The sequence below is a fragment of the Podarcis liolepis genome (genome assembly GCF_965112155.1).
Source record: "Podarcis liolepis genome assembly, chromosome: 9".
NCBI lineage: Eukaryota > Metazoa > Chordata > Lepidosauria > Squamata > Lacertidae > Podarcis > Podarcis liolepis.
Window position 1 is genome coordinate 76,553,873 of NC_139564.1, and position 23,310 is coordinate 76,577,182.

The following is a 23,310-nucleotide window of genomic DNA, read 5'->3' on the forward strand; positions in this document are numbered from 1 at the left end:
GAAAAGGGTCCACCAGGCGCAGAACTTCCCTCCTCCCCGGTCCAGAGGGAGGCAGCGAGGCTGCTTTCCTCCGCCTCACTCGCTTCTCGCATCGCGAGGCCAAAGAGGCGCCGGTCCCGCCTCCTCCTCCGCCGCCTCTTCCTCTTGCTCGGCCTTTCCCGGCACGGAAGTCTCTCCGGCGCCAGAGGCGGAGCAAGAGCGCCGAGGAGCCCCTGGGCCGCCGGAAGCGGCGCTCGCCTATTCCCTTCGGTTCCGTCTCTATGGTGCCGAGGCTGTCGCAGGTCTGATGACGCGCGCCGAGGTCGCTTCCGGCTCCCGCTCCGCTTCCGCTGGTTGCTCGGCTTCCGGCGCGGCCTGGCGTTGCTATGGAGCCCGATCCGAAAGCGGGCTACGTGCTGAGCAACCTCGCCGAGGTGGTGGAGAGGATCCTGGGCTTCCTGCCGACGAAGGCGCTGCTGCGCGCGGCCTGGTGAGGGGGGGCTCCGAGGGGCCGGCGGGGGACAGGCTCTCCCTCCTGCAGCGGGTGGACTAGATGACCCTGGGGCCCCTTCCCCTGCGGGACCCGTCCTCCGGCCCAGCGCCCTCTTCTCGCAGGCGCCCCCGGGGAAGCCCTCGCCCCCTCCAGGGGCTCCCGGAAGCAGCCCCGCCATTGGCAGCCTTCCCACCCATGAATTCCTCTAATCCTCTTCTCCATTAGTTGCTGGTGCGGAGGCCCCCCCCCCCGGGTTCGCTTTGCTGTGGTGCGACCTGGGGAAGCGGGTGGGGAAGCTCTTCTCTTAGACTGGAAATACACGATTTGTCTCCAACTAAGTTTTATTTGTAGCAGAGTCTTGGATCAAAATTTGAAATGAGAGTCCATGGGCCTCCTCCGAGTATGACCAGCATTGGATACAACTCTCTTTTTATTTTATGTAATTGTTGTGTTTGCCACCTAGAGAACTTCTGTTGCAGGGAAGTAAGATAAATTAATTCATTCGTTTTCTAGCTGTGCTAGTATGCAGTAGCGAAATTATAATTGTTCTTCTTTCCTTTTATTGCCAATTTTAAAAGACATTATATTCTATCATACCATATTATAGTGAAAGCAGAACTTTTCGTGGTAGTGCAAAGCATTTTACAGTCTGGCCCAATGGAGGTGAAAGAGCAGGTGGGAGCTAGCTGTGTTTGCAAAGCATTTTGAGCATGAAATCACTTGCATCTGCTGAGACCTTGACTCCACGATTACAACAGATGACTCTCGAGAGGTCTCCAGAGTACTGTCTAGTCCTGGTACGCTGAATTAGTTTCAGTTAGTAAGGCTCAAGGATGTGGACAAGGTGCTTGGATCGGTCAGGGCATTGTGGACTCTCGGCTGATAAAAACTAGCAGGGCGGATGCAGCTGGCTGGACCAGGGAAGTGGTTTGTGCCTCCTTGCAAGAGGGGCTGGTTCCTGCCTACTTGGGGGAGGCAGTGCTGAAACCACTCCTCAAGAAACCGTCTCTGGACTCAGAAAATCTAAGTCACTATAGTTGCTGATCTCTCCTTGAGCAGGTGGTTGTGGACCTGATCCAGCCGATCTTGGAGGAAATTGATTTTCTAGATCTGTTTCAATCAGGGTTTAGGCCCAGTTTTGGCACAGAAATTGCTTTGGTTATCCTGAATGATGATTTCTGTCAGGAGAGGGGAAATGTATCCTTAACCTCTCCTTGGCCTCTCAGAGGCTTTCAGTACCATCAACCATGGTATCCTTCTGGAGCAGCTGTCCAAGTTAGGGGTGAATGGCTCTGATTTGCTGTCGTTCTGGTCATACTTTGATGGTCATTTCCCCAGGGTTTGATTTTATCCCCCATGCTGTTCAACATCTGCATGAAATGGCTGAGCAGAGTCATCCGGAGTTTGGAATATGTTGTCTGCAATATGCTGATGACACACAGCTCTGCTTCTCCTTTACACCTGGAGGTGTGGCAGTGGTTGTCCTGGACATTTTTTTAAAATAATAATATTTATTAAGTTTTCCATTTTAACAATCCAATAAAAACCACATTAATAACATTCCAAATTATAAAATAATCAAACAATCCAAATTTTATGCCAAATTATATGTCTTTGGTTGGCTTCCTATGCTCTGAGGTTCGGGGGGTGATGATGATCTCACATTTATGCTGCTTCTCTTACTTAGTCAAGGTAGTTCCAATAAAACAATCGGATGTTAATCCTTCATTTGTTTTTAACAGCCTCTGAGTTCGTCTGGCAAGTGAGTTAAGCCAATATCGTATGTTTCTCTGTGGGTGTTTGTTTTTTATTTCTCTCTTTATATTCTTTGTACTCCAACAGTCTGTCCATGGCATTTCACTTTCGCTTTCTCGCACCTGTGATTTTCCACTGCGACACGTCCCAAGATGAAGGAAATCTGGCTTTCTGCCAATTGTACCAGGCATATGTCCAAACTTCTTTGTTTTATCTCATTCCAAGACAAATAAGTCTGTACTTGTGGGGTGCCTCAGGGTTCCGTCCTCTCCCCCATGCTTTTTAACATCTATATGAAGCCACTGGGAGAGATCATCAGGGGGTTTGGACTGGGTGTCCATCAATATGCAGATGATACCCAGCTCTACCTCTCTTTCAAATCAGAACCAGTGAAGGTGGTGAAGGTCCTGGAGGCGGTTGGAGGATGGATGGCGGCTAATGGATTGAAGTTGAATCCTGACAAGACAGAAGTACTGTTCTTGGGGGACAGGGGGCGGGTGGGTGTGGGGGATTCCCTGGTCCTGAATGGGGTAACTGTGCCCCTGAAGGACCAGGTGCGTAGCCTGGGAGTCATTTTGGACTCACAGCTGTCCATGGAGGCGCAGGTTAATTCTGTATCCAGGGCAGCTGTCTACCAACTCCACCTGGTACACAGGCTGAGACCCTACCTGCCCGTGGACTGTCTCGCCAGAGTGGTGCATGCTCTAGTTATCTCCCGCTTGGACTACCGCAATGCGCTCTACGTGGGGCTACCTTTGAAGGTGACTCGGAAACTACAGCTAATCCAGAATGCGGCAGCTAGACTGGTGACTGGGGGCAGCCGCCGAGACCACATAACACCGGTCTTGAAAGACCTACATTGGCTCCCAGTACGTTTCCGAGCACAATTCAAAGTGCTGGTGTTGACCTTTAAAGCCCTAAACGGCCTCGGCCCAGTATACCTGAAGGAGCGTCTCCACCCCCATCGTTCTGCCCGGACGCTGAGGTCCAGCGCCGAGGGCCTTCTGGCGGTTCCCTCATTGCGAGAAGCAAAGCTACAGGGAACCAGGCAGAGGGCCTTTTCGGTAGTGGCGCCCGCCCTGTGGAACGCCCTCCCATCAGATGTCCCCAAGCCAAACGGAGGACATAGATGATGCCTTCCTGGAACAGATGGCCAAGCATGCAAAAGGAAGGGAGATAGTAGTAATGGGGGACTTCAATTACCCGGATATTTGTTGGATGTCAAACTCAGCCAAGAGCATAAGGTCAAACAGATTCCTCACTGGCCTTGCAGACAACTTCATTGTCCAGAAAGTGGGAGAAGCAACAAGAGGAACAGCCATTTTAGATCTGGTCCTAACCAATGTTGATGAGCTGGTTAGTGGGGTAGAAGTGGAAGGATCATTAGGCGCGAGTGATCATGCTCTTCTGAAGTTTACTATACAGCGGAAAGGAGCAGCCAAGCATACTAGGACTCAATTTCTTGACTTTAAGAAAGCCGACTTCATAAAACTTAGGGAAGTGCTGGGTGAGATCCCATGGACAGTAATACTAAAAGGAAAGGGAGTTCATGATGGCTGGGAGTTTGTTAAGAGGGAGATAGTAAAAGCACAACGTCAGGCAATACCAATGAGACGGAAACATGGAAGGTGCCTAAAGAAGCCAGGGTGGCTATCTAACGAACTTTTAACTGAGTTAAGATTAAAAAAGGATGTGTACAAAAAATGGAAAAGGGGGGAAACCACCAAAGAGGAATTCAAACAAATAGCCAGCACGTGTAGACACAAAGTCAGAAAAGCTAAAGCACAGAATGAACTCAGGCTTGCTAGAGAGGTTAAAAGCAACAAAAAAGGCTTTTATGGGTATGTTCGTAGCAAAAGGAAGAACAAAGAAACAGTGGGGTCACTCAGAGGAGAAGATGGTGAAATGCAAACAGGGGACACAGAAAGGGATGAACTCCTCAATGCCTTCTTTGCCTCAGTCTTCTCCGATAAAGAAAACAATGCCCGACCTGAAGAATTTGGAGCAAATGATTCAGCAAAGGAAACAGAGCCCAGAATAACTAAGGAGATAGTACAAGAATACATGGCTAGTTTAGATGTATTCAAGTCTCCAGGGCCAGATGAACTGCATCCAAGAGTATTAAAAGAACTGGCAGATGTGATCTCAGAACCACTGGCAGTCATCTTTGAGAATTCCTGGAGAACAGGCGAAGTCCCGGCAGACTGGAGGAGGGCAAATGTTGTCCCCATTTTCAAAAAGGGGAAAAGAGAGGACCCAAATAATTACCGCCCAGTCAGTCTGACATCAATACCAGGGAAGATTCTGGAGCAGATCATTAAGAAAACAGTCTGTGAGCACCTAGAAAGGAATGTTGTGATCACCAATAGTCAGCATGGATTTCTGAAAAATAAGTCATGTCAGACTAACCTGATCTCGTTTTTTGACAGAATTACAAGCCTGGTAGATGAAGGGAACTCAGTGGATATAGCCTACCTTGATTTCAGTAAGGCATTTGACAAGGTGCCCCATGATATTCTTGTAAAGAAGCTGGTAAAATGTGGTCTTGACTATGCTACCACTCAGTGGATTTGTAACTGGCTGACTGACCGAACCCAAAGGGTGCTCATCAATGGTTCCTCTTCATCCTGGAGAAGAGTGACTAGTGGGGTGCCACAGAGTTCTGTCTTGGGCCCGGTCTTATTCAACATCTTTATCAACGACTTGGATGATGGACTCAAGGGCATCCTGATCAAATTTGCAGATGACACCAAACTGGGAGGGGTGGCTAACACCCCAGAGGACAGGATCACACTTCAAAACGACCTTGACAGATTAGAGAACTGGGCCAAAACAAACAAGATGAATTTTAACAGGGAGAAATGTAAAGTATTGCACTTGGGCAAAAAAATGAGAGGCACAAATACAAGATGGGTGACACCTGGCTTGAGAGCAGTACATGTGAAAAGGATCTAGGAGTCTTGGTTGACCACAAACTTGACATGAGCCAACAGTGTGACGCGGCAGCTAAAAAAGCCAATGCAATTATGGGCCTCATCAATAGGAGTATAGCATCTAGATCAAGGGAAGTAATAGTGCCACTGTATTCTGCTCTGGTCAGACCTCACCTGGAGTACTGTGTCCAGTTCTGGGCACCACAATTCAAGAAGGACACTGACAAACTGGAACGTGTCCAGAGGAGGGCAACCAAAATGGTCAAAGGCCTGGAAACGATGCCTTATGAGGAACGGCTAAGGGAGCTGGGCATGTTTAGCCTGGAGAAGAGGAGGTTAAGGGGTGATATGATAGCCATGTTCAAATATATAAAAGGATGTCACATAGAGGAGGGAGAAAGGTTGTTTTCTGCTGCTCCAGAGAAGCGGACATGGAGCAATGGAGCCAAACTACAAGAAAGAAGATTCCACCTAAACATTAGGAAGAACTTCCTGACAGTAAGAGCTGTTTGACAGTGGAATTTGCTGCCAAGGAGTGTGGTGGAGTCTCCTTCTTTGGAGGTCTTTAAGCAGAGGCTTGACAACCATATGTCAGGAGTGCTCTGATGGTGTTTCCTGCTTGGCAGGGGGTTGGACTCGATGGCCCTTGTGGTCTCTTCCAACTCTATGATTCTATGATTCTATGTCAAAACCAAAAACAACTACCTGACATTCAGAAGACATCTTAAGGCAGCCCTGTTCAGGGAAGTTTTTAATGTATGATATTTTAGTGTTTTTTTGGTTTCTATGGAAGCCGCCCAGAGTGGCTGGGGAAACCCAGCCAGATGGGCGGGGTACAAATAATAAATTATTATTATTGTTACTTTAGCTAGAAACCAATTTCCATGTTCTATTCTTAACAATCCGTTGAAGGTAATTGCAAATTCATAAATCATTTCCACACAGTTAATAATTAGACCAAAATTATAACAATAAGAAAATACTCTCCAGTCCCGTTTGTGTACATAAGCTATCTGGCAGTCAGTCCTTCCAGGAAGATTTGCCAAGTAAGATAGCAAATATGAAGTATATCAAAAAGAAATAATGGAGGCTCACCCTCCCCTTCCGTTCTGACATACCAATCTCGTAGTACCTTTGGCACCCCAGTGGCTGAATCAGTTAGCAGTGTAATTTACCTCCCCTCGCTCAGAGCATGCCCGTTAATTAAGTCCAAATTTCATCTTTAAAAACAGGTGTTTGTTGCTCATGGCGGCAGCTTTGGAGAGTTGCCAAAAGTACGCATGGTGATTTCCACCCAGTGCCCCCTCATTCCTTCCAGATTGGGAGCAAGTGTTGGGCAATCTGCGGGTGAAGCTGCCCTCCCAAGCCCTGGGGGGGGGGGGTTTGGAAGGATGATTACTCTCATCTCATCCTCAAAATCTTCTGTGTGAGACAGCTCTGATGGAATGGGCAGCCGGTCATCATAGCAGCCAAGCAGGAAGTGGTTGTCCTGGACTATAGTCTGGGATGTATGAGAGCTGACAAACTGAAGCGCAAACCAGATAAGACTGAGGCACTATTAGTTCCCTAGACTGGAAGGGTGAGCGCTTCCCTGCATGTGTTGGTGATATACTTCCTCTGAAGGATGTGGGGATACTTCTGAATCCATTGTTGTTGCTTGAGACTCAGGTAGCCTCGGTAGCTTTGGCTGATGGCCCAGCTGCACTCCTATCTGCACAGGGATAGCCTATTGCAGGCATGGCCAAACTTGGCCCTCCAGCTGTTTTGGGACTACAACTCCCAACATCCCTAGCTAACAAGACCGGTGGTCAGGGATGATGGGAATTGTAGTCCCAAAACAGCTAGAGGACCAAGTTTGGCCATGGCTGACCTATTGTCTGTTGTCTATGCTCCAGTGGCCTGTAGGTTAGTTTACTGAACCTTTGGGGCTGCCTCTGAAGATGATGCAGAATGCAGTGGCCAGGCTGCTCACTGGGGCAAGATGGTTGGAGCATATTACACCAATCCTGGCTTGACTGCAGTGGCTGCCAATTAGTCTCCAGGCCCAATTCAAAGTGCTGGTTTTGATCTACAGTATAAAGCCTTAAATGGCTCGGGACTGCAATACCTCGGGGACTGCCTCTCCCCTTATGAACCAACCCAGACCCTGCAATCATCATCTGAGACCCTCCTTTGTGTGCCTCCACAAGAGGTCCGGAGGTTGGCAGCATGAAAACGGGCCTTTTCCGTGGTGACTCCCCATTTGTGCAATGCTCTCCCCAGGGAGGTTCACCTGACACCTTCGTTCCATATCTTTAGGCACCAGGCAAAAACATTCCTCTACATCCAGGCCTTTGGCTAAACAATCTATGGCCTTTAAAACTGGGTGGGTGGTTATTTCATTGTTATAATATGTATATTTGTATTTTTATATTGTGAGCTTCCTGTGATCCTCAGACAAAGGGTCGTATAGAACTTTAATCATAATATATGTTTATTTGCAATGTAAGTTACTGTCTGCTTTCACTTTGGGAAAGGGAAACATAATTGGCTGAGCTTGGCATAACTTAGGTATGTTACCATTACTTGTCCCTTGCTTTTATACTTCACTCATCAGGGTAAGTGTTTGATGGGGAATGGAATTAAAAATGGAGTTGTTTCTGTCTCATATATCTCTTGAGTTCTTGGAAGATGCTCTGTATAGCACCTGGTCCCTCCTGGGGAAGAGAGGTGGACAAATGTTGCCCTTGTCTTGGAAACTTTGCTTGCCAATGCCTTTCCCTATTCAGTGCCGCTGGTGCGGGGAGTGGAATCACAAGACTCCTCTGAATGCTGCCTTTCAAACAGAGCCGATGGCTGACATAAGAGATGCTTTGGCCCTTCTCTTGTTTTCTAGGCAGTGACAGGTGAAGCTTGATCAAATTCCAAGACAGATGCTGAACTTCTCTCTTAGAAATTCAGGTGTGACTAGGAGGAAAAGGAATGTCAGATTGCCAGTGGACTTCGTAACTGGGGCTACGTAATATTTTAGCAGTTTTCCATGTGAACTGCATGAAGCCATGGACTCCTGTGAAGGAACCTGTTAAAAAAATTCTGAGATTGAGACAGCTGGGCTTTCAAAGTGCTTCATTTTTAGAAGATGCAAGAAGTGTTTGCTACCACTGAAGGTGCATGATAGACATTTCCAGATAAGGAGTCAGCTGCTCTTGCAGGGCATGTACAGAGCTGGTAGTGGCTGAAACAGTGAGCTGCAGTGGGGAAGCTCAACCACCAACATAAGGAGTCTTTATTAGCTCCCTCCGCCCCCACCTGCCTTCTGGGGGGAAATGCTGCCCTCACTTACTGGGCTATTGCAAGGGTGACATATTCCTTGAATCCTCCAAATCGCTATCTTCCTGTCTGTAGTGATGCTGATTCTGGGTTGTTGTTTTTTAGTGTGTGCCGGTTGTGGAGAGAGTGTTCCCGCAGAATCCTGAGAACCCAGCAGAGTGTTGCCTGGGTCTCCACAGTGGAACCAGGGCCATCAAGCAGTCATGCTCTGGTTCAGGTGTTAGCAGAGGAGCTTGAGGTAAGTGAATGGAACATCTTTGAACAGTTATATACTTGGATCTTAATATATATACTATATATCTTCAATCCTTGGTTGAGATTCCTGCATTTGCAGGGGGTTGGACTAGATGACCCTTGAGGTCCCTTCCAACTCTACGATTCTATGATTCACAATTGGTAATCTCACAAGTACTGTTTCTCTGCTCCTCTTGATGTATAACCTCCTGAAATCCAGTTGGTGCTTCCCTGTTGATTCTGTAGCATTGCTATGTATTTTGCTTTAGGTGTGACAGTGCTTATCATACTTGTAACCTATTGCAACTTGCCACTTGGTTGATTGTCAGATTTGGAGAAGCTGAGTTCTTAAATGCTTGTCCTGTCCTATAGTATCAGCTGGTCTTTAGGTTTAAGGAGGTGTTTGATACTGACATGGGGTTCTCAGCTCAAATTCTGTGCACATATACCTTTCAGTAAGCCAGTTGAATACACTGGAACTTGCTTCTGAGCAACCATGCATTTATCTGTATGTGATATAGTGTTTTCCTGAATGTATCTATTCAGAAGTAAGTCCAGCTAAGCTCAGTGGGAATTGCAATAGGCAAGTGTCCTTAGGATTACAGTCCTAAACTATAAGGGTTTACAGTGGAACCTTGGTTCTTGAATGCCTTGGTACTAGAACATTTCGGCTCCAGAACGCCGAAAACCTGGAAGTAAGTGTTCTGATTTTTGAACGTTTTTTGGAAGCCGACCGTCCAGCTGTTGGCTTGTTTCCGGGGAGCTGCGCCAGTCGGAAGCGGAGCCTTGGTTTGCGAATGTTTTGGAAGTCGAATGGACTTCTGGAACAAATTACGTTCGAGAACCAAGGTACCACTGTATAGTCTTTTATGTATGCAATATTTTAATAGAAAAAATACGTTGACCTAGATTACTATACAGAGTGGTAGAACATAAAACATAGAGAACTTAAAACTGCTTCGTATGCAGACTGTATCCAGAACTGCTTCTTGACATTAGATAGTCACTCTAACAATAACGTTTTAGATGCGTGTTGAAAACTTTGACCCTGAAGAATCGTATTTTGTAAAGGATGTGTGTGAATGACAGTGTAAATACATATAGTAACAGACACACTTTCAGACTCTTCTGGGCCAGCACAGTACATTTTGCTGCCTGCGGAAGAGCAGGTAATGGTGCAATGCCCCACCCCCCTCATTTTCAATACATGCAGTACTCAAAGTATGTCACATTATTTGGCACCTGAGGCATAAAATCTCTCAAGCACTTCTCTTTCCCCTCTCCTTTCAGCAGTAAAAAAGCACAATAATAAATTAAATACTAACTATTTCACGGTACTCCAAATCAGCTGCTTGAGGTAGCCAAGTCACTTCACCTAATGCTGGCCCTGGAGCTCTCAAAAAGTAAAATGATTCTTTATGCTCAAAACCAAGCATGTTTTGTGTTGGGATGTCTATAACTTTAAAAAGAGACAAGATATATGTTAGGGGGTTTAAATAGTGTCCCCCCTATTTCCTGCTATGCTTGTTCTTCCTTTGAAAGAGAAGTTCCTGTTGATTCACCTCTCCAGTTTCTGTTTTCTTATACTCAGCTTTTACTTTACAGAAGGTTCAGGTGCTGCCCCAGACAGTATTGTATATAGCAGATGCAGAGACTTTCAGTGAACACGAAGAGTGTCCAAGCCACAGGCAGAAGAAAGGTGAGCATCTATGTTGGGTTTCCTTCTGCCTTGAAGAAGCTTTGCTCCGCATCCTTTCTGATTTTATACATTTATACATGGAAGCACTTGTGTGAGGGATCTGGTTTTATCCAGTGGATGAAGTACTGTGTTTAAATTCCGGAGGAATTTAAATAGTAAATAGCATTGAATAGCCTTGGCAGCCAGCCAGAAGGTTTAGTCTCCACCAATGCTGTGGGAAGAGTTAAAGTCTGAGCTCCAAGACCCAGGATCATTGTAGCAGCAAGTCCTGGCCCTGATCAGTGGAGATGGGGTACAGTTTGACACTGATAGAGATCAAGCTGCGGAGAGGCTTGCAAAACAAGACACATTGGTGCTTTTCAAGCCTCTTGCTGGCCCAGCAGAAAGTGAGGCTCCCTGTGCTCTTTTCCTTGCTCAGGAGCAGAGCAGAGAAGCCTCCAAGGTCACAGGAAGGCTTTGAAAGTAGCAAGTTATTTCCCTGCTTTCTTCAGACATTTGTAGAGACATGGTTATACTGGATGGCATGATACCTCCCTGTTTTGGCCACTTATAATTCTGGCCCTATCAGAAGCCTGAACCAACACCTTAATGTTCACACTCCTAGAAAAAATGTGGACAGATTGCCAAGTGGTTAAACATACCTGGGGAGTAGCCATGCATGCTAAAGCAGCTAATTAAAAATATCATGGAGACCTGGCAGTTTTTTCCAGCTGTACTGCTGATTCAATGTGAACTTGTGCAAATTGTTTTTTCTTGTAGCACGAAGAAGAAATAGCAAAGAAACAGCCGCTGCCTTAGAAAAACTATTGCCCAGACGATGCCAAGTCCTTGGTCTAGTGACACCTGGAGTTGTAGGTAAGAAACAGCAGTAATGCGTTCAGCTGTCTGCACCTTGCCCAATGTTAGCACACTTGCAAACCACTCCTTCCACTGGCCCAAAATACAATGGTGTTCTGTAAAAGTAAATGAGGGAGGGGCAAATTCCGACCCTTCACAAAGTAAGGAACAGTTCACACAGATTGATGGGCCCCATGAGTGCATGCCCCCCCAGCTGCCTTTATACCAAGCCAGACCATTGGTCCACAGGTTGCCACAGACGGCAACCATTTTGCCCACATTCAGGTGACGTGTGACCACCGATCTGCAGGTCTTTTTGGACCTGGAAGAGGGTGGAATGGAGTAAGGCGGGCTTATGTGTGCTCTGCTGCCGTGCGTGGGGGCCAGGTACACAACCCCTACACAAATTGGGGGTTGCCTGTACTGTCTACATTGGCTGGCCTTCTATCCAGTTTCAGGCATGAACGTTTCGCAGCCTGGCTGAGATATGTCCGGGAACAAGCCTCTTTATACTCAAAGCATCTGCTCTTGCCCAGAGGTGTGACACCCCCCCCCCACTTCCCTTCTGCTCATAGGTTTGCCTGGGGAATGAGCCTAGGAACTCTCATACCCCAAATCATTCCTAGCTGTCTGAAATCCTGTTTAACCAGAGAGTAAACCTGGGACCTTCTGCCTACTAGGAATGTGCTCTTAACAACTGCACTGTGCGCCTCTTGCCTGTGGATTTTAAAGTCACATGTGTGGGTTTTTTAAAAACTTCCTGCAGGATGCGTCAGAGATTAGTAAGAGCCTTCTTGGTTTAGCTGACAGTGCTTTGGGATCATATTGCTTTCAAAATGGGACCATTAAAAAAAAAATCTTGTGGAACTACATGACATGGGGATGGGGAAGCAGCAGCAGCAGACAGATGTCAAGATTCACCTGCTTTTGAACTCTCCTCCTTAGTTACTCCAATGGGGTCTCGCAGCAATCGGCCTCTGGAAGTTGAAGATGGTGAAGCTGGCTTTGCAATATTGTTCCCCAAGATTGATGGGGTGAAGATTCAAACCTTCCACTTTTGTAAAGACTTGAAGACCAGGGTCTTTGATGAAAGCCAATTTGCTGAAGCAGGTACCTAATGACTAAAACACTGTAGTAGTAAAATATTAAAGCTTAGCAGCCAAATTTGCAATTTAAGCTATTGACTGAGTATGGATTCAGGAGAGAACTATGAGGGTGATAAATGTTTTTAAGTGTGCATTGAAAGAGAATATTAGATATACACCTAAGTGCATATAGTTTGAATGCAACAAAAAGTGTTTGGATGTGTGTGTGCCATGCAAGTATCTTTGGAGAGCTAGAATTGGGGCCATTGTGTGCATTATGCAGCCACAGAGACAAGCACCATGAGCAAAAGGTGAATGAACTGACTTTATATTAGACAAAGGAAAGGAAGATTGTGACTACAATGCATACACATCATTTTCAAATATTTAAAAGCCTCTTTGAAATGAGTGATGGGGCAGGTACTTTCTGTACTGCCAACTGATAGAAGAAGAGGCATAATAGTTTTATGCTTAAGGGAGGGGGATTCTGGCAAAACACCAGGGAGAACACTTTAAATGTGAAGGTCAGCAGCCAAATAAACCGCCTTCCTCCTTCAGTGTTTCTAAAGGAAACAGGCACTTGTCAAGGGTGTTTTAGATATAAAGTATCCAGGATTGGGGAAATAGGCTTGGATTGAATTATGCAGTGGATGCTTTCTCAGCGGTCTCATTCTAGGTTATTTTGGTGACCTTCCCTGTGTCCTATGCAAGCCTTAGAAGTGTCTGATTACCCTTATATAAATGTTTTGTAACCAGTTCTCGAGAAGAAGCAAATTTGCATTGTTTCCCAAGCCTCTTTTCCCCATGGTATTTTTCTCATGGGAGTTTTTGAAATATTCTGTGTTGTCCTGATTATCCTGGAAAAGGATATTCTTTAACCCCTCAGGAATAATAGCATGGAGATGTTTTGTTAAAAATGTTCTCCACAGTCCTCATCTTCCCCACCAGCCACAGTAAAAAAAGGGGGAAAAGAGGAAGAATCTTTCCTCCAGTGGACATGCAGTTTAACCTAAAGCATCTAATAGATCTGTTGTCCAAGTTGGAGCATCTCCCTTGTGAAGAGTAACAAGTCCAACTTGTTTTTATAGGCCTTTTTAACTTTGGGGAACGTAACTTAGATATGCTGGGTGTGTTGTTTACCTGACCTCAAAGGAAGTTGGTTACTTCCTGCACTATGGGGTTGGTGCATTCTGACACGTAAAATGCTAGCTACTGGTTAAAATCACCATGTGCAGAGCAAAACAAAACACAACATACAATTAGGGGCTGCACGAAACCTTCAGGATTGTATGCTGAAGAGGAGGTCATAAACAGCTAGAGGGCCTTAATGATAACAACAAATCTTTATAGAGCCTTTGCCTTTATGATATGCATTCTGCTCTTTGAGCCTTTAGGGAGAAGTAGCCCTGAAAACAAAACTGATGCAGTTCATCCAGTCCAGATGCAAGACTGTCTTGCCTGTTGTTGTTCCTGGCAAAAGACAACATTACAGAGGTTAATCCTTTCCCCCTTCTCTTTCTGTAACCAGGCCTGAAGAATAATCCCGATCTCAGAGTGGTTCTTTTGTTTGGGTACAACACATGGAAGTCAGGAGGAACCCGGTTTCTACACCAAATAGTCAATCGCTTGAATGAAAAAAGCATCATCTTGGCTGGCGGACATGTGGAGAGCTTTACATCTCTAACTTCTGAGAAGTGGGTATCTTTGGAAGAGTGGGGGATCTCTCTGCCCTCAGGTGTCCACTAGAACCCTGTATTGCCTAATGATCTCTTGTGTACCAGATAGTTAATTTAGTTTCCACCCATTTCTGAAAACCTCGGCTTCTGTTTATTTAAAAACAAGTTTCTGACTCTCAAGGTCTGCTGAAATCTCTTGAGGCTAGAGGTGGTGATGATTGCTTAATAAAAGCCATGATGAATCAGAACAAAGGTCCAACATCCTGTGTATCGCATAGTGGTCAGTCAGATGATATGAGACACCTTCTGGCAGACATGAAAGCAGTATCTCTCTTCTGTTATCTCCTCTGCAACTAGCATTCAGTGGCATATAGCCACCAAACCTAGAAGTTCCATTATCCCATGTGCTTTGTTTGATCTGTTCTCATTCTCCTGTCAATTTCATTGGGTTAGAAGAGGGAATAAAACTGCTATCTAATTTTTCCCTTAGAACTTTGTGATCTCCCTAACAGCCACATCTGTCTCAAATAATAATTGGTGTGGTATGTAACAGGGCACAATGGATTCATTGTTTTTAATTGTCTTGGAAAATAGATTATCTATCTGGGTATTGGATCGTGGTTATTGGAGTCGGATCACTACATAGAAAACATCACTGGTTCTAACGTTTCAAGGAACTCCTTAGATTCCTGAATCCTCTGTTGAATTAATAGCTGTACTTAACATAGAACTGAAGCAGCTGAGCCTGGAAGAAACGTGGCTAGATTACAGATTTCTCTTTATTTTTGCTAAAACACTGATTGTGGCATTTATTTATAAAAGCTATGTCATGGCCGTTGCAAATGAAACCTTTTTTTTGAGGCTGGTAACTGTATCTGCTTTGATATTTGAAGCTTGGAAGGCACAGCTCCAAACACAGCAGATCCTTTTAGCTGTTGCCCATGCATGATCGTGCTTGGGAGTGTGCGGGAGATCAGCTGTGTGTTGGATTCGTTCTTTTCTGTTTGGTGAAAATTATTCAGGAGAGGGTGCTAAACAACATGTGGTTGTTTGGCTGCTAATCAGAAGTGCATCCTGGACCTAGCTTTCCTGATTGGTTACTAATCAGTCCAGCCTTCCCTGAAGAATGTTGCTGAGCTGAACAGGGGCCACCAGTGCAGGTGCTGTGAGCTTCCTAGATGAGCTTGCTGTGTTTTTTTGGCTTGCATTTGAAATCTTGGCAATCTTAATTTGTGCATGGCATATCAAGCCATGTACATCCTCTCCCTTTCCCAGTGAATCCATGGCAAATGCACGGGCTTCTGAAAGTCTGGGAGTGTAGGGATGAATATAAACAGTGCTACTTCTGTACACAGATGTAGCAGCTTACATTCCAGTGGTGTTCTAGCAGTTGTCAGAATGAAGTGTCCCTCTCAAATCAGTCTGTATTATTATATGGTGTTTACTCAGTGTACAGTACAACTGGAACAGGCATCATGTCAGGTGAATCATGGTCAAATCACATCTTTGTAGCAAATTAACCAAAGGGAGGCAGAACTTTCACCACTTACCTCTCTCTTACAGTCCATTTGAAGTCTAGTCTGAGGATACAGTACTTTTTAATTCAAGATCTGGGGGAATCTTGCAGGATAGCTGATGCCTTAATGTTAACATTCAGTTGGTATAATGAAGTAATTTACTCGTATTATTTATTTGGGTTGGCAGCCAGTAGGTTCGCAGTATTCCTGGCATGCCTCCCACCCAAAATGACATTCTATAAATCAGCACAGAACAAAATCTTCAATAGTGTACAGCAGGTGTGGTGGTGATGATGATGATGATGATGATGATGTTGATAATCTGGCTGGGTTTCCCCAGCCACTCTGAGCTGCTCCCAAAAGAATATTAAAAACATAAAATGTCAAACATTAAAAACTTCCTTAAACAGGGCTGCCTTCAGATATCTTCTGAAAGTCAGATACTGTAGTTGTTTATTTCCTTGACATCTGATGGGAGGGTGTTCCACAGGGCAGGCGCCACTACCAAGAAGGCCCTCTGCCTGGTTCCCTGTATCCTCACTTCTTGCAGGGAGGGAACCGCCAGAAGGCCCTCGGAGCTGGACCTCAGTGTCCGGGCAGAACGATGGGGATGGAGACGTTTCTTCTGGTATACTGGGCCGAAGTTCTGAACCTCTTCAGAACTATAAGTTTATACAGCGCGGGCTAGATAACCATTGTGCTGCTTTTCTAAAGCATTTTGCAAGTTCTTTAGTTTGGTAAGGGGAATTTTCATCTTATGGACAGCAGCCATTGGCTGAACTGCACTCTGTCCATTTAAAGGTTAATAATGTAGCTTTTCAGCAAAGGGTGTTTAGCTACCTGTTACAGCACCTGTGATTTCTTTCCCCTTGAAAAATAGTAGTCTTTCAGGAGCAAATATCTTTCGTTTGTCAACATATTTTTTTAAAATAATATTTATTAAAGTTTCAGAAAAAAGAATTACATAAAAACAAGAAATACAAAAATAAAAGACAAAAAGAAAAATACAAGAAAAATACAGAATAAAAAAGTAAAAACACTTACAAAGAAAAGGAAAAAAGAAAAAATAATAAATCAATCTTTCCATACCTTACATTCATATCCTTGTTTCCCTGACCTCCTCATACCTCCCTTTTTTGTGTTCCAATTCAATTAGTTAATTCAGCAATTTCTTTCTCTCCTTATTATCCTGATCTTTGATCTTAATATATTATAACATTAAATTTTTACCTATTTAAAAACCCAATTTTTCCATATTCTTTTATATCATTACAGCTAAAAACCACTTAACGTCAATCAAACATCATTCTAACATTCATTAATTTTGCAATATTTCTGTAAATAGTCTTTAAATTTCTTCCAATCTTCTTCCACCGACTCTTCTCCCTGGTCTCGGATTCTGCCAGTCATTTCCGCCAATTCCATGTAGTCCATCACTTTCATCTGCCATTCTTCCAGAGTGGGTAGATCTTGTGTCTTCCAATGCTTTGCGATGAGTTTTCTTGCTGCTGTTGTAGCATACATAAAGAAAGTTCTGTCCCTCTTTAACACCATTTGGCCGACCATGCCCAGGAGAAAGGCCTCTGGTTTCTTCAAGAAGGTATATTTAAATACCTTTTTCATTTCATTATAGATCATCTCCCAGAAAGCCTTAATCTTTGGGCACGCCCACCAAAGGTGAAAGAATGTACCTTCAGTTTCTTTACATTTCCAACATTTATTATCGGGCAAATGGTAGATTTTTGCAAGCTTGACTGGGGTCATGTACTACCTATAAATCATTTTCATAATATTCTCTCTTAAGGCATTACATGCCGTAAACTTCATACCTGTGGTCCATAACTGTTCCCAGTCAGCCATCATAATGTTATGTCCAATGTCTTGTGTCCATTTAATCATCGCAGATTTTACCGTTTCATCCTGAGTATTCCTTTTCAACAGCAAGTTATACATCTTTGACAAAGTCTTAGTTTTGGGTTCTAACAATTCTGCTTCCAATTTTGATTTTTCCATCTGGAAGCCGATTTTCTTGTCCAAATTGTATGCCTCCATTATCTGATAATAATGAAGCCAGTCACGCACTGCAATTTCAATCTATCTCCATCTTGTTCCAAAATTTCCCAATATTTCGGCCATTTGAGCTATTTCAGAGCTTTCGCTTCAATCGGTGACAGCCACCTTGGGGTTTTATTTTCCAATTAGTCCTTGTATCTTATCCAAACATTAAACAGTGCTTTCCTGACAATATGGTTTTTAAATGCTTTATGTGCTTTGACCTTATCATACTACAAATATGCATGCCATCCAAATACATTGTTAAAACCTTCTAAATCCAAAATGTCATCCAAGAAGCAGCCATTCTTTCAACCAGCAAAAAGCTGCTGATTCATAGTAAAGTTTCAAGTCTGGCAAGGCAAATCCACCTCTTTCCTTTGCATCTGTTAGTATTTTAAATTTTATTCTAGGCTTCTTGCCCTGCCAGACAAATCTAGAAATGTCTCTCTGCCACTTCTTGAAGCAATCCATTTTGTCCAAAATTTGCAATGTTTGAAACAAAAACAACATTCTATGCAGTACATTCATTTTTATCGCACCAATACGGCCTAGCAGTGAAAGTTTCAAATTTGACCAAATTTCTAAATCTTTTTTCACTTCAACCCAGCATTTTCATAATTATCTTTAAATAAATTTCCATTTTTTGCTGTCATGTTAATCCCCAAGTATTTGACTTTCTTAACCACTGTTAAACCTGTCTCATTCTGAAACCTCTCTCAATTGGTATTAAATTTTTCTCTAAAACTTTAGTTTTTGACTTATTCAGTTTAAACCCTGCAACCTGACCAAATTCTTGAATCAGTTCTAAAACTCTTTTAGTACTAGATTCTGGCTCCTGTAACGTCAATACTAATGCTCTCAATTTGTACTGTTTGGCTCCGACCTGTATACCTTTAACCAACTGGTCCCTTCTTATCATATTCAGCAGAACCTCCAGGACCGATATAAAAAGCAATGGGGAGATTGGGCAACCTTGTCGTGTCCCTTTTTCAATCTTAACTTCCTCCGTCACCACATTATTTACAATCAATTTTGCCTTTTGTTCGGAATATATTGCACTTATACCATTTTCAAAGCCTTGGCCTACCCCCATACCCTGTAAGTTTTTTTTCATAAAAATCCAAGAAATGTTGTCAAAGGCTTTCTCCGTGTCCACAAAGATTAAAACTGCCTTAGTGTTTATGTTCACTTGTAATTTTTCTAAAATATTAATTATGTTTCTCACATTGTCAGATAGATGTCTTCCTGGGAGAAAGCCTGCCTGGTCCTTATGTATCCACTAACACTCTTTTTAGTCTTTTAGCCAAAATGTCTGCAAAAAGTTTGTAATCCACATTAAGCAGTGATATGGGGTGCGTTTGTCAACGTTTTAGCTTGGCTAGCTCCCATTTGGAGCTTGTAGGTCAACATCCTCAAAAGATAAGCTATCTGTTGATCTAGTTGCTAGCAAGTATAGAAAGAAGCCCTACATGGGTTATGAATCTGTCTGAGCTGATTTTAAGATACCAGTTGCTAGCATGTTGGGAAAGGTACAGATTCCATTCTTCCAAACTTATGGCCCGCCTCTCCAAGACCCTGTGATCATCCTGAGGTCCTTCTTTGTGTGCCACTCCCACAGGAGACCTGAAGGGTGGCATTACAAGAATGGTGGCCATTTCTAGGGTGGCTCCTGCTTGTGGGATGCTCTCCCAAGGGAGGCTCACCTGGCACCAGGCAAAACCTTTCTCTTATATGAGGCCCTGGGCTAGTTAAACAAGCTATGGCCTTTTAAACTGGGCGGGGGCTGGTAAAGGGTTTTTGTTTGTTAAATATTTTTGTGTATTTATATTGTAAATTCCTAGCAATGTCTTCCAAATAGTAAAGTCAAGCACACAAATTATGGATCCCTCAGTAACAGACTTAGATTCACCGGGGGAGGGGGGTATATAGATATATTTAGCCAGGAAGGCATTCAGTAAAGAAAAGCTACAACACTGTTGTGTTATGTATTATAAGTATTTTTATGTTATACTACAATTATATTCCCAATGGAAGCACACATAAACAGAATAACCAAGTAGGTCCTGTTGGAAAACAATTTGCTTGTTTGGGAAGTTAACATTTTCTGGATTCATAAATGTTCACAGCCTTCAAACAAGACTTTGGGGACGTGGGCAGGAACATGCCGAGAGAAACAGTGGAGTGCCTAGTATTTATGTATAATAATAATATTCACATTGTTTTTCTTGTTTTGTATTGTACAGAGTCTTGATGATGCTGTTCCATTCTGACAACCCCCCTTTGTAATACGATGTTTTGTTTCTCTTCTCTTTCAGTAACCCTCAGGCTGCTGATTCTTGTGGTGTTGTTGGCTTGGCTTTCAGTGGACCGCAGATCCAGAGTGCGACTGTTCTGTTAGATCAGGATGTAATTGATGAGAGGACAGCAGAAGCAGCAGTCCAGCGCCTCAAAGCCACAAACATTCCTGAACACAATAGCCTTGGTTTTATGTTCGCATGTGTTGGCAGGGGATATCAACATTATAAAACCAAACAGAATCTTGAGGCTGATGCTTTTAGGAAGTTCTTTCCTAACATTCCCCTCTTTGGCTTTTTTGGACATGGGGAGATAGGATGTGATCGAATTGTGACCGGGAATTTTATACTCCGAGAGTATAATGACACAAAGGATGACTTGCTCCATGGTTACACCACTGTAATGACCATTATCCATCTGGGCTCAGCCAAAGCAAATCAAGCTTAAACCTTTAGTTGTAAATGTGCACCAGAGAAACGATGCTGTTTTAATTCCAGCAATGTAAAAACAAAACAAAATCTGAAACACTGTACACACTTCCAACAGAAGTGGATCCTGAAACGATTGTAATCACTGTACCATTGACTTAGGGTGTCTAGGTGGCATAATATTAAATTAAATTTGATGAGGAAGAAAGGGTTTTTTTAAAATTTCAGATTTGTCAGGTCTCTGGTAAAGGGTTCTAGTCACCTAACTTTTTGCTGATAGTAGACCCACTGAAATCTACCCAAAGGATGGCTACTAACTTCATTGGGTGTAATCTGACTAAATGTTAGTTGAATACAACCCAAAGAATTTATTTATTTCTAAATTTGCAAATTATTTAGGTCAGAGTTAAGTGAACTCATATCTTTAGAAGTAACATAATTAGCATTTCTGCATGCAGTTTATGGACCAGATTTTGACACAACAATCAAGTTAAGCATTAAACGAACTTTCAGTTATGTTTTTAAAAAACGCTGTTGCTATGCCTCTGTTTTACAGCAACATTACATTACAATTTTCTACTGTGACAGCAACACCACTTTGCAGAAGGCTGGGCCATCACATATGAATAACAGGACAATTCTCGAGCTAGAAAAAGTGGTTAGGAAGACCCTTCAAACCAATCCACCCAGTCTTAGTGGTGTGTTGGAATGAAACCTTATGCTGCCCTTGGCTTGTTTGCAACACTACCTCTCAAGCTGCTTTTGGCAGGAGGTTAAGCTGTTGTTGGACACATGATCACATAAATCACTTTGCTGTGTGGCAAATCCTCGTGAGTGGATGTGTTTGAAATGTAAGACAATGCTCTTTATATAAAGATACCCACAAAGAGATGGAAATGAATAAATGGGGTTGATAAGGCACTAACGACAGTTTTCCATATCCTTACTGTTGGATTTACAAAACTAATTCCACTTCTTACAGATGACATGCTTCCTTGGAACAGTATGAAAGGAATATCTTGGTGTGGGGGACAAGGTGAAGCAAAAACATGAAAGCAAGAGCCCGCAATCTTTACTGGAAGTGTTCAGCTAGCTCTGATTCACTGAGCTACTCAGGAGTGCCAGTGTCACCGTAAGATAAACAGCACATTTGGGGAACCCTCTGCGTGGGCTTCCTGTCTCTGGGTCATTTCTGCAGGACCCTTTCCCATCAACTATAGGCTATGAAAACTGTTGCAATCTTGCTCATTTGCACCCAAAATAGCAAATGAGCTTGTGGTCCTCTTAAAGACTAACAGGGTTATTGTGGCAAAACCTCTTGTAGGTCAGAACCTACTACAATATAGGTTCAAAAATCAGGTGTGATCTTGGAGACATTTGGATGCTGCATACAACCTGTTACCTTTTGTATTTCACAATCATCCATATATATATATATATATATTAAAATGCATATTATGCCAGCCAATAACATGTAGCCCGTAAAATTTATGTCACAATGAATCAGTATTCAAGGTGGTATTAGCCACTCCGCTTTTGAAGTCACAAGAAGCTAATTCACTTAACCTCAATAGCTTCCTTTAATTTGTTGCTTTTAATTAGAGAGATAAGGCTCTCTTCAGCTCAACACTGTCCTTTCTGCATTTGAAAGCTCAACTCCCACATTGAAAAACAACAATATTATTTTTAAAAGTTTGCCAAACAATAAGAAATGTGATATAACTGTACTGTCTCTAGCCTTTTTAAAATCTTAATCTTTAAGGCTAGGGGAAAAGTATATAAGAAATATTCTCTAAGCTGTAGAAGAAGAAGCACATTTCTTTTACCAGGATGGAAAACATATTATTTAGCTCTCTTTAACGAGCAAATCTGGATCTCTAGATTATTCTTTTTCTTTTTCCTCTGGAAAAGCTGTGTGCATAACATTTTGACAGGTACAGCTTTTACTGGCGTGCAGATGGTACTGGTGAGAGAAGTGTTGGTGACTTCCTTCTGGGTTACACAACTAATAAAAGTCTTAAGTAACCTGCTCGAAATAAAAGCAGATGTCAATCTTATTTTGGTCAACCATTGGTAACCTTTTCATCTGCCATCTGTGAAACCCCTCAACTCCCATCAGCCTCAGTCTTAGCAAATGGTTAGGGATGATGGGACTTGTAGTTTATATCTTTGTTTGCGGAGCAAGATGGCAACAACAAAGCAGCGGCAGTGAGGAAACCTCCCTAAAAATGCCATCTATTTAAGTTAACTATCTGAATTGTGGACAACCAGCAGGATAAAATTAGAGGGACAGTTTATATTCATACTTAGATATACCTGTAGTGAAGGCTCCTCTGACCTTAGCTGTTGAAAGGTAATTGCAGACCAAACATACCCCAGCTGCTTATGCTGATAAAAGTTCAGGAGGGTTTAATTTAACAGTGTGATGTAATCAAGCAAGATGGCTGCCTAACTCTCTTACTCTTAACACCCTGTGCACTATCAAACCTCCCATTTAAGCTGAAAACCTTAAAAATTGACTCTGTGAAACAAGATCTCTACAGATTATGCTCCAGGGATCTCATTTAACACCACAACAGTCACAAAAGCCAAGTATCAGGAAATCAACCGCAAACTTCTGAGCAGCAGGAAGAACTAGGCTCAAGCGTGGCAGCTAAGACTGCAAAACTCTTAAGACGAAGCATTTGCCAGTTTCCTTCTCCCTGAGCTCACTACCCACCTGGGAAAGCTGAGACAGGATCTCAGGGAAGATTTAGCATTAGAACTAAAAGCAGCTTTGACTCCCAAGTGAGAAAAGACTCAACAAAACAGAAGCCCGGATCTCTGAGGCCTCAAAGACTGCAAATGAAGCTCTAAAGTTAGGAATCAGGAGGCGAAAATCAAGAAACTGGTGGCCATAACTAGAGAAACACAGCTTTGTATGAAGCAGACAGACAGACAGACAGATAGATAGACAGACATGAAGCAGCCTACCAGAATTTCTGGAAGGCAAAGATTTACTCTCTTATCTTCCCT

General features: G+C 43.3%; 1 protein-coding gene across 1 annotated transcript; it reads left to right on the forward strand.

Moving 5' to 3' along the window:
- Positions 1–256: 256 nt before the first annotated feature.
- FBXO22 (F-box protein 22) lies at positions 257–21,216 on the forward strand. Its single transcript, XM_083460776.1, has 7 exons — positions 257–469; positions 8,575–8,707; positions 10,309–10,402; positions 11,162–11,257; positions 12,185–12,349; positions 13,853–14,018; positions 19,888–21,216. Exons 1-7 carry the CDS (start codon positions 366–368, stop codon positions 20,312–20,314), a joined length of 1,185 nt encoding a protein of 394 aa, XP_083316902.1. The 5' UTR covers positions 257–365; the 3' UTR covers positions 20,315–21,216.
- The last annotated feature ends 2,094 nt before the right edge of the window (positions 21,217–23,310 follow it).

Coding starts and splice junctions, on each gene's coding strand:
- FBXO22 (XM_083460776.1), top strand. CDS start 366: ATGGAGCCCGATCCGAAAGCGGGCTACGTGCTGAGCAACCTCGCCGAG. Junction 470..8,574: donor GCGCTGCTGCGCGCGGCCTG/GTGAGGGGGGGC, acceptor GTTGTTTTTTAG/TGTGTGCCGGTTGTGGAGAG. Junction 14,019..19,887: donor ACATCTCTAACTTCTGAGAA/GTGGGTATCTTT, acceptor CTTCTCTTTCAG/TAACCCTCAGGCTGCTGATT.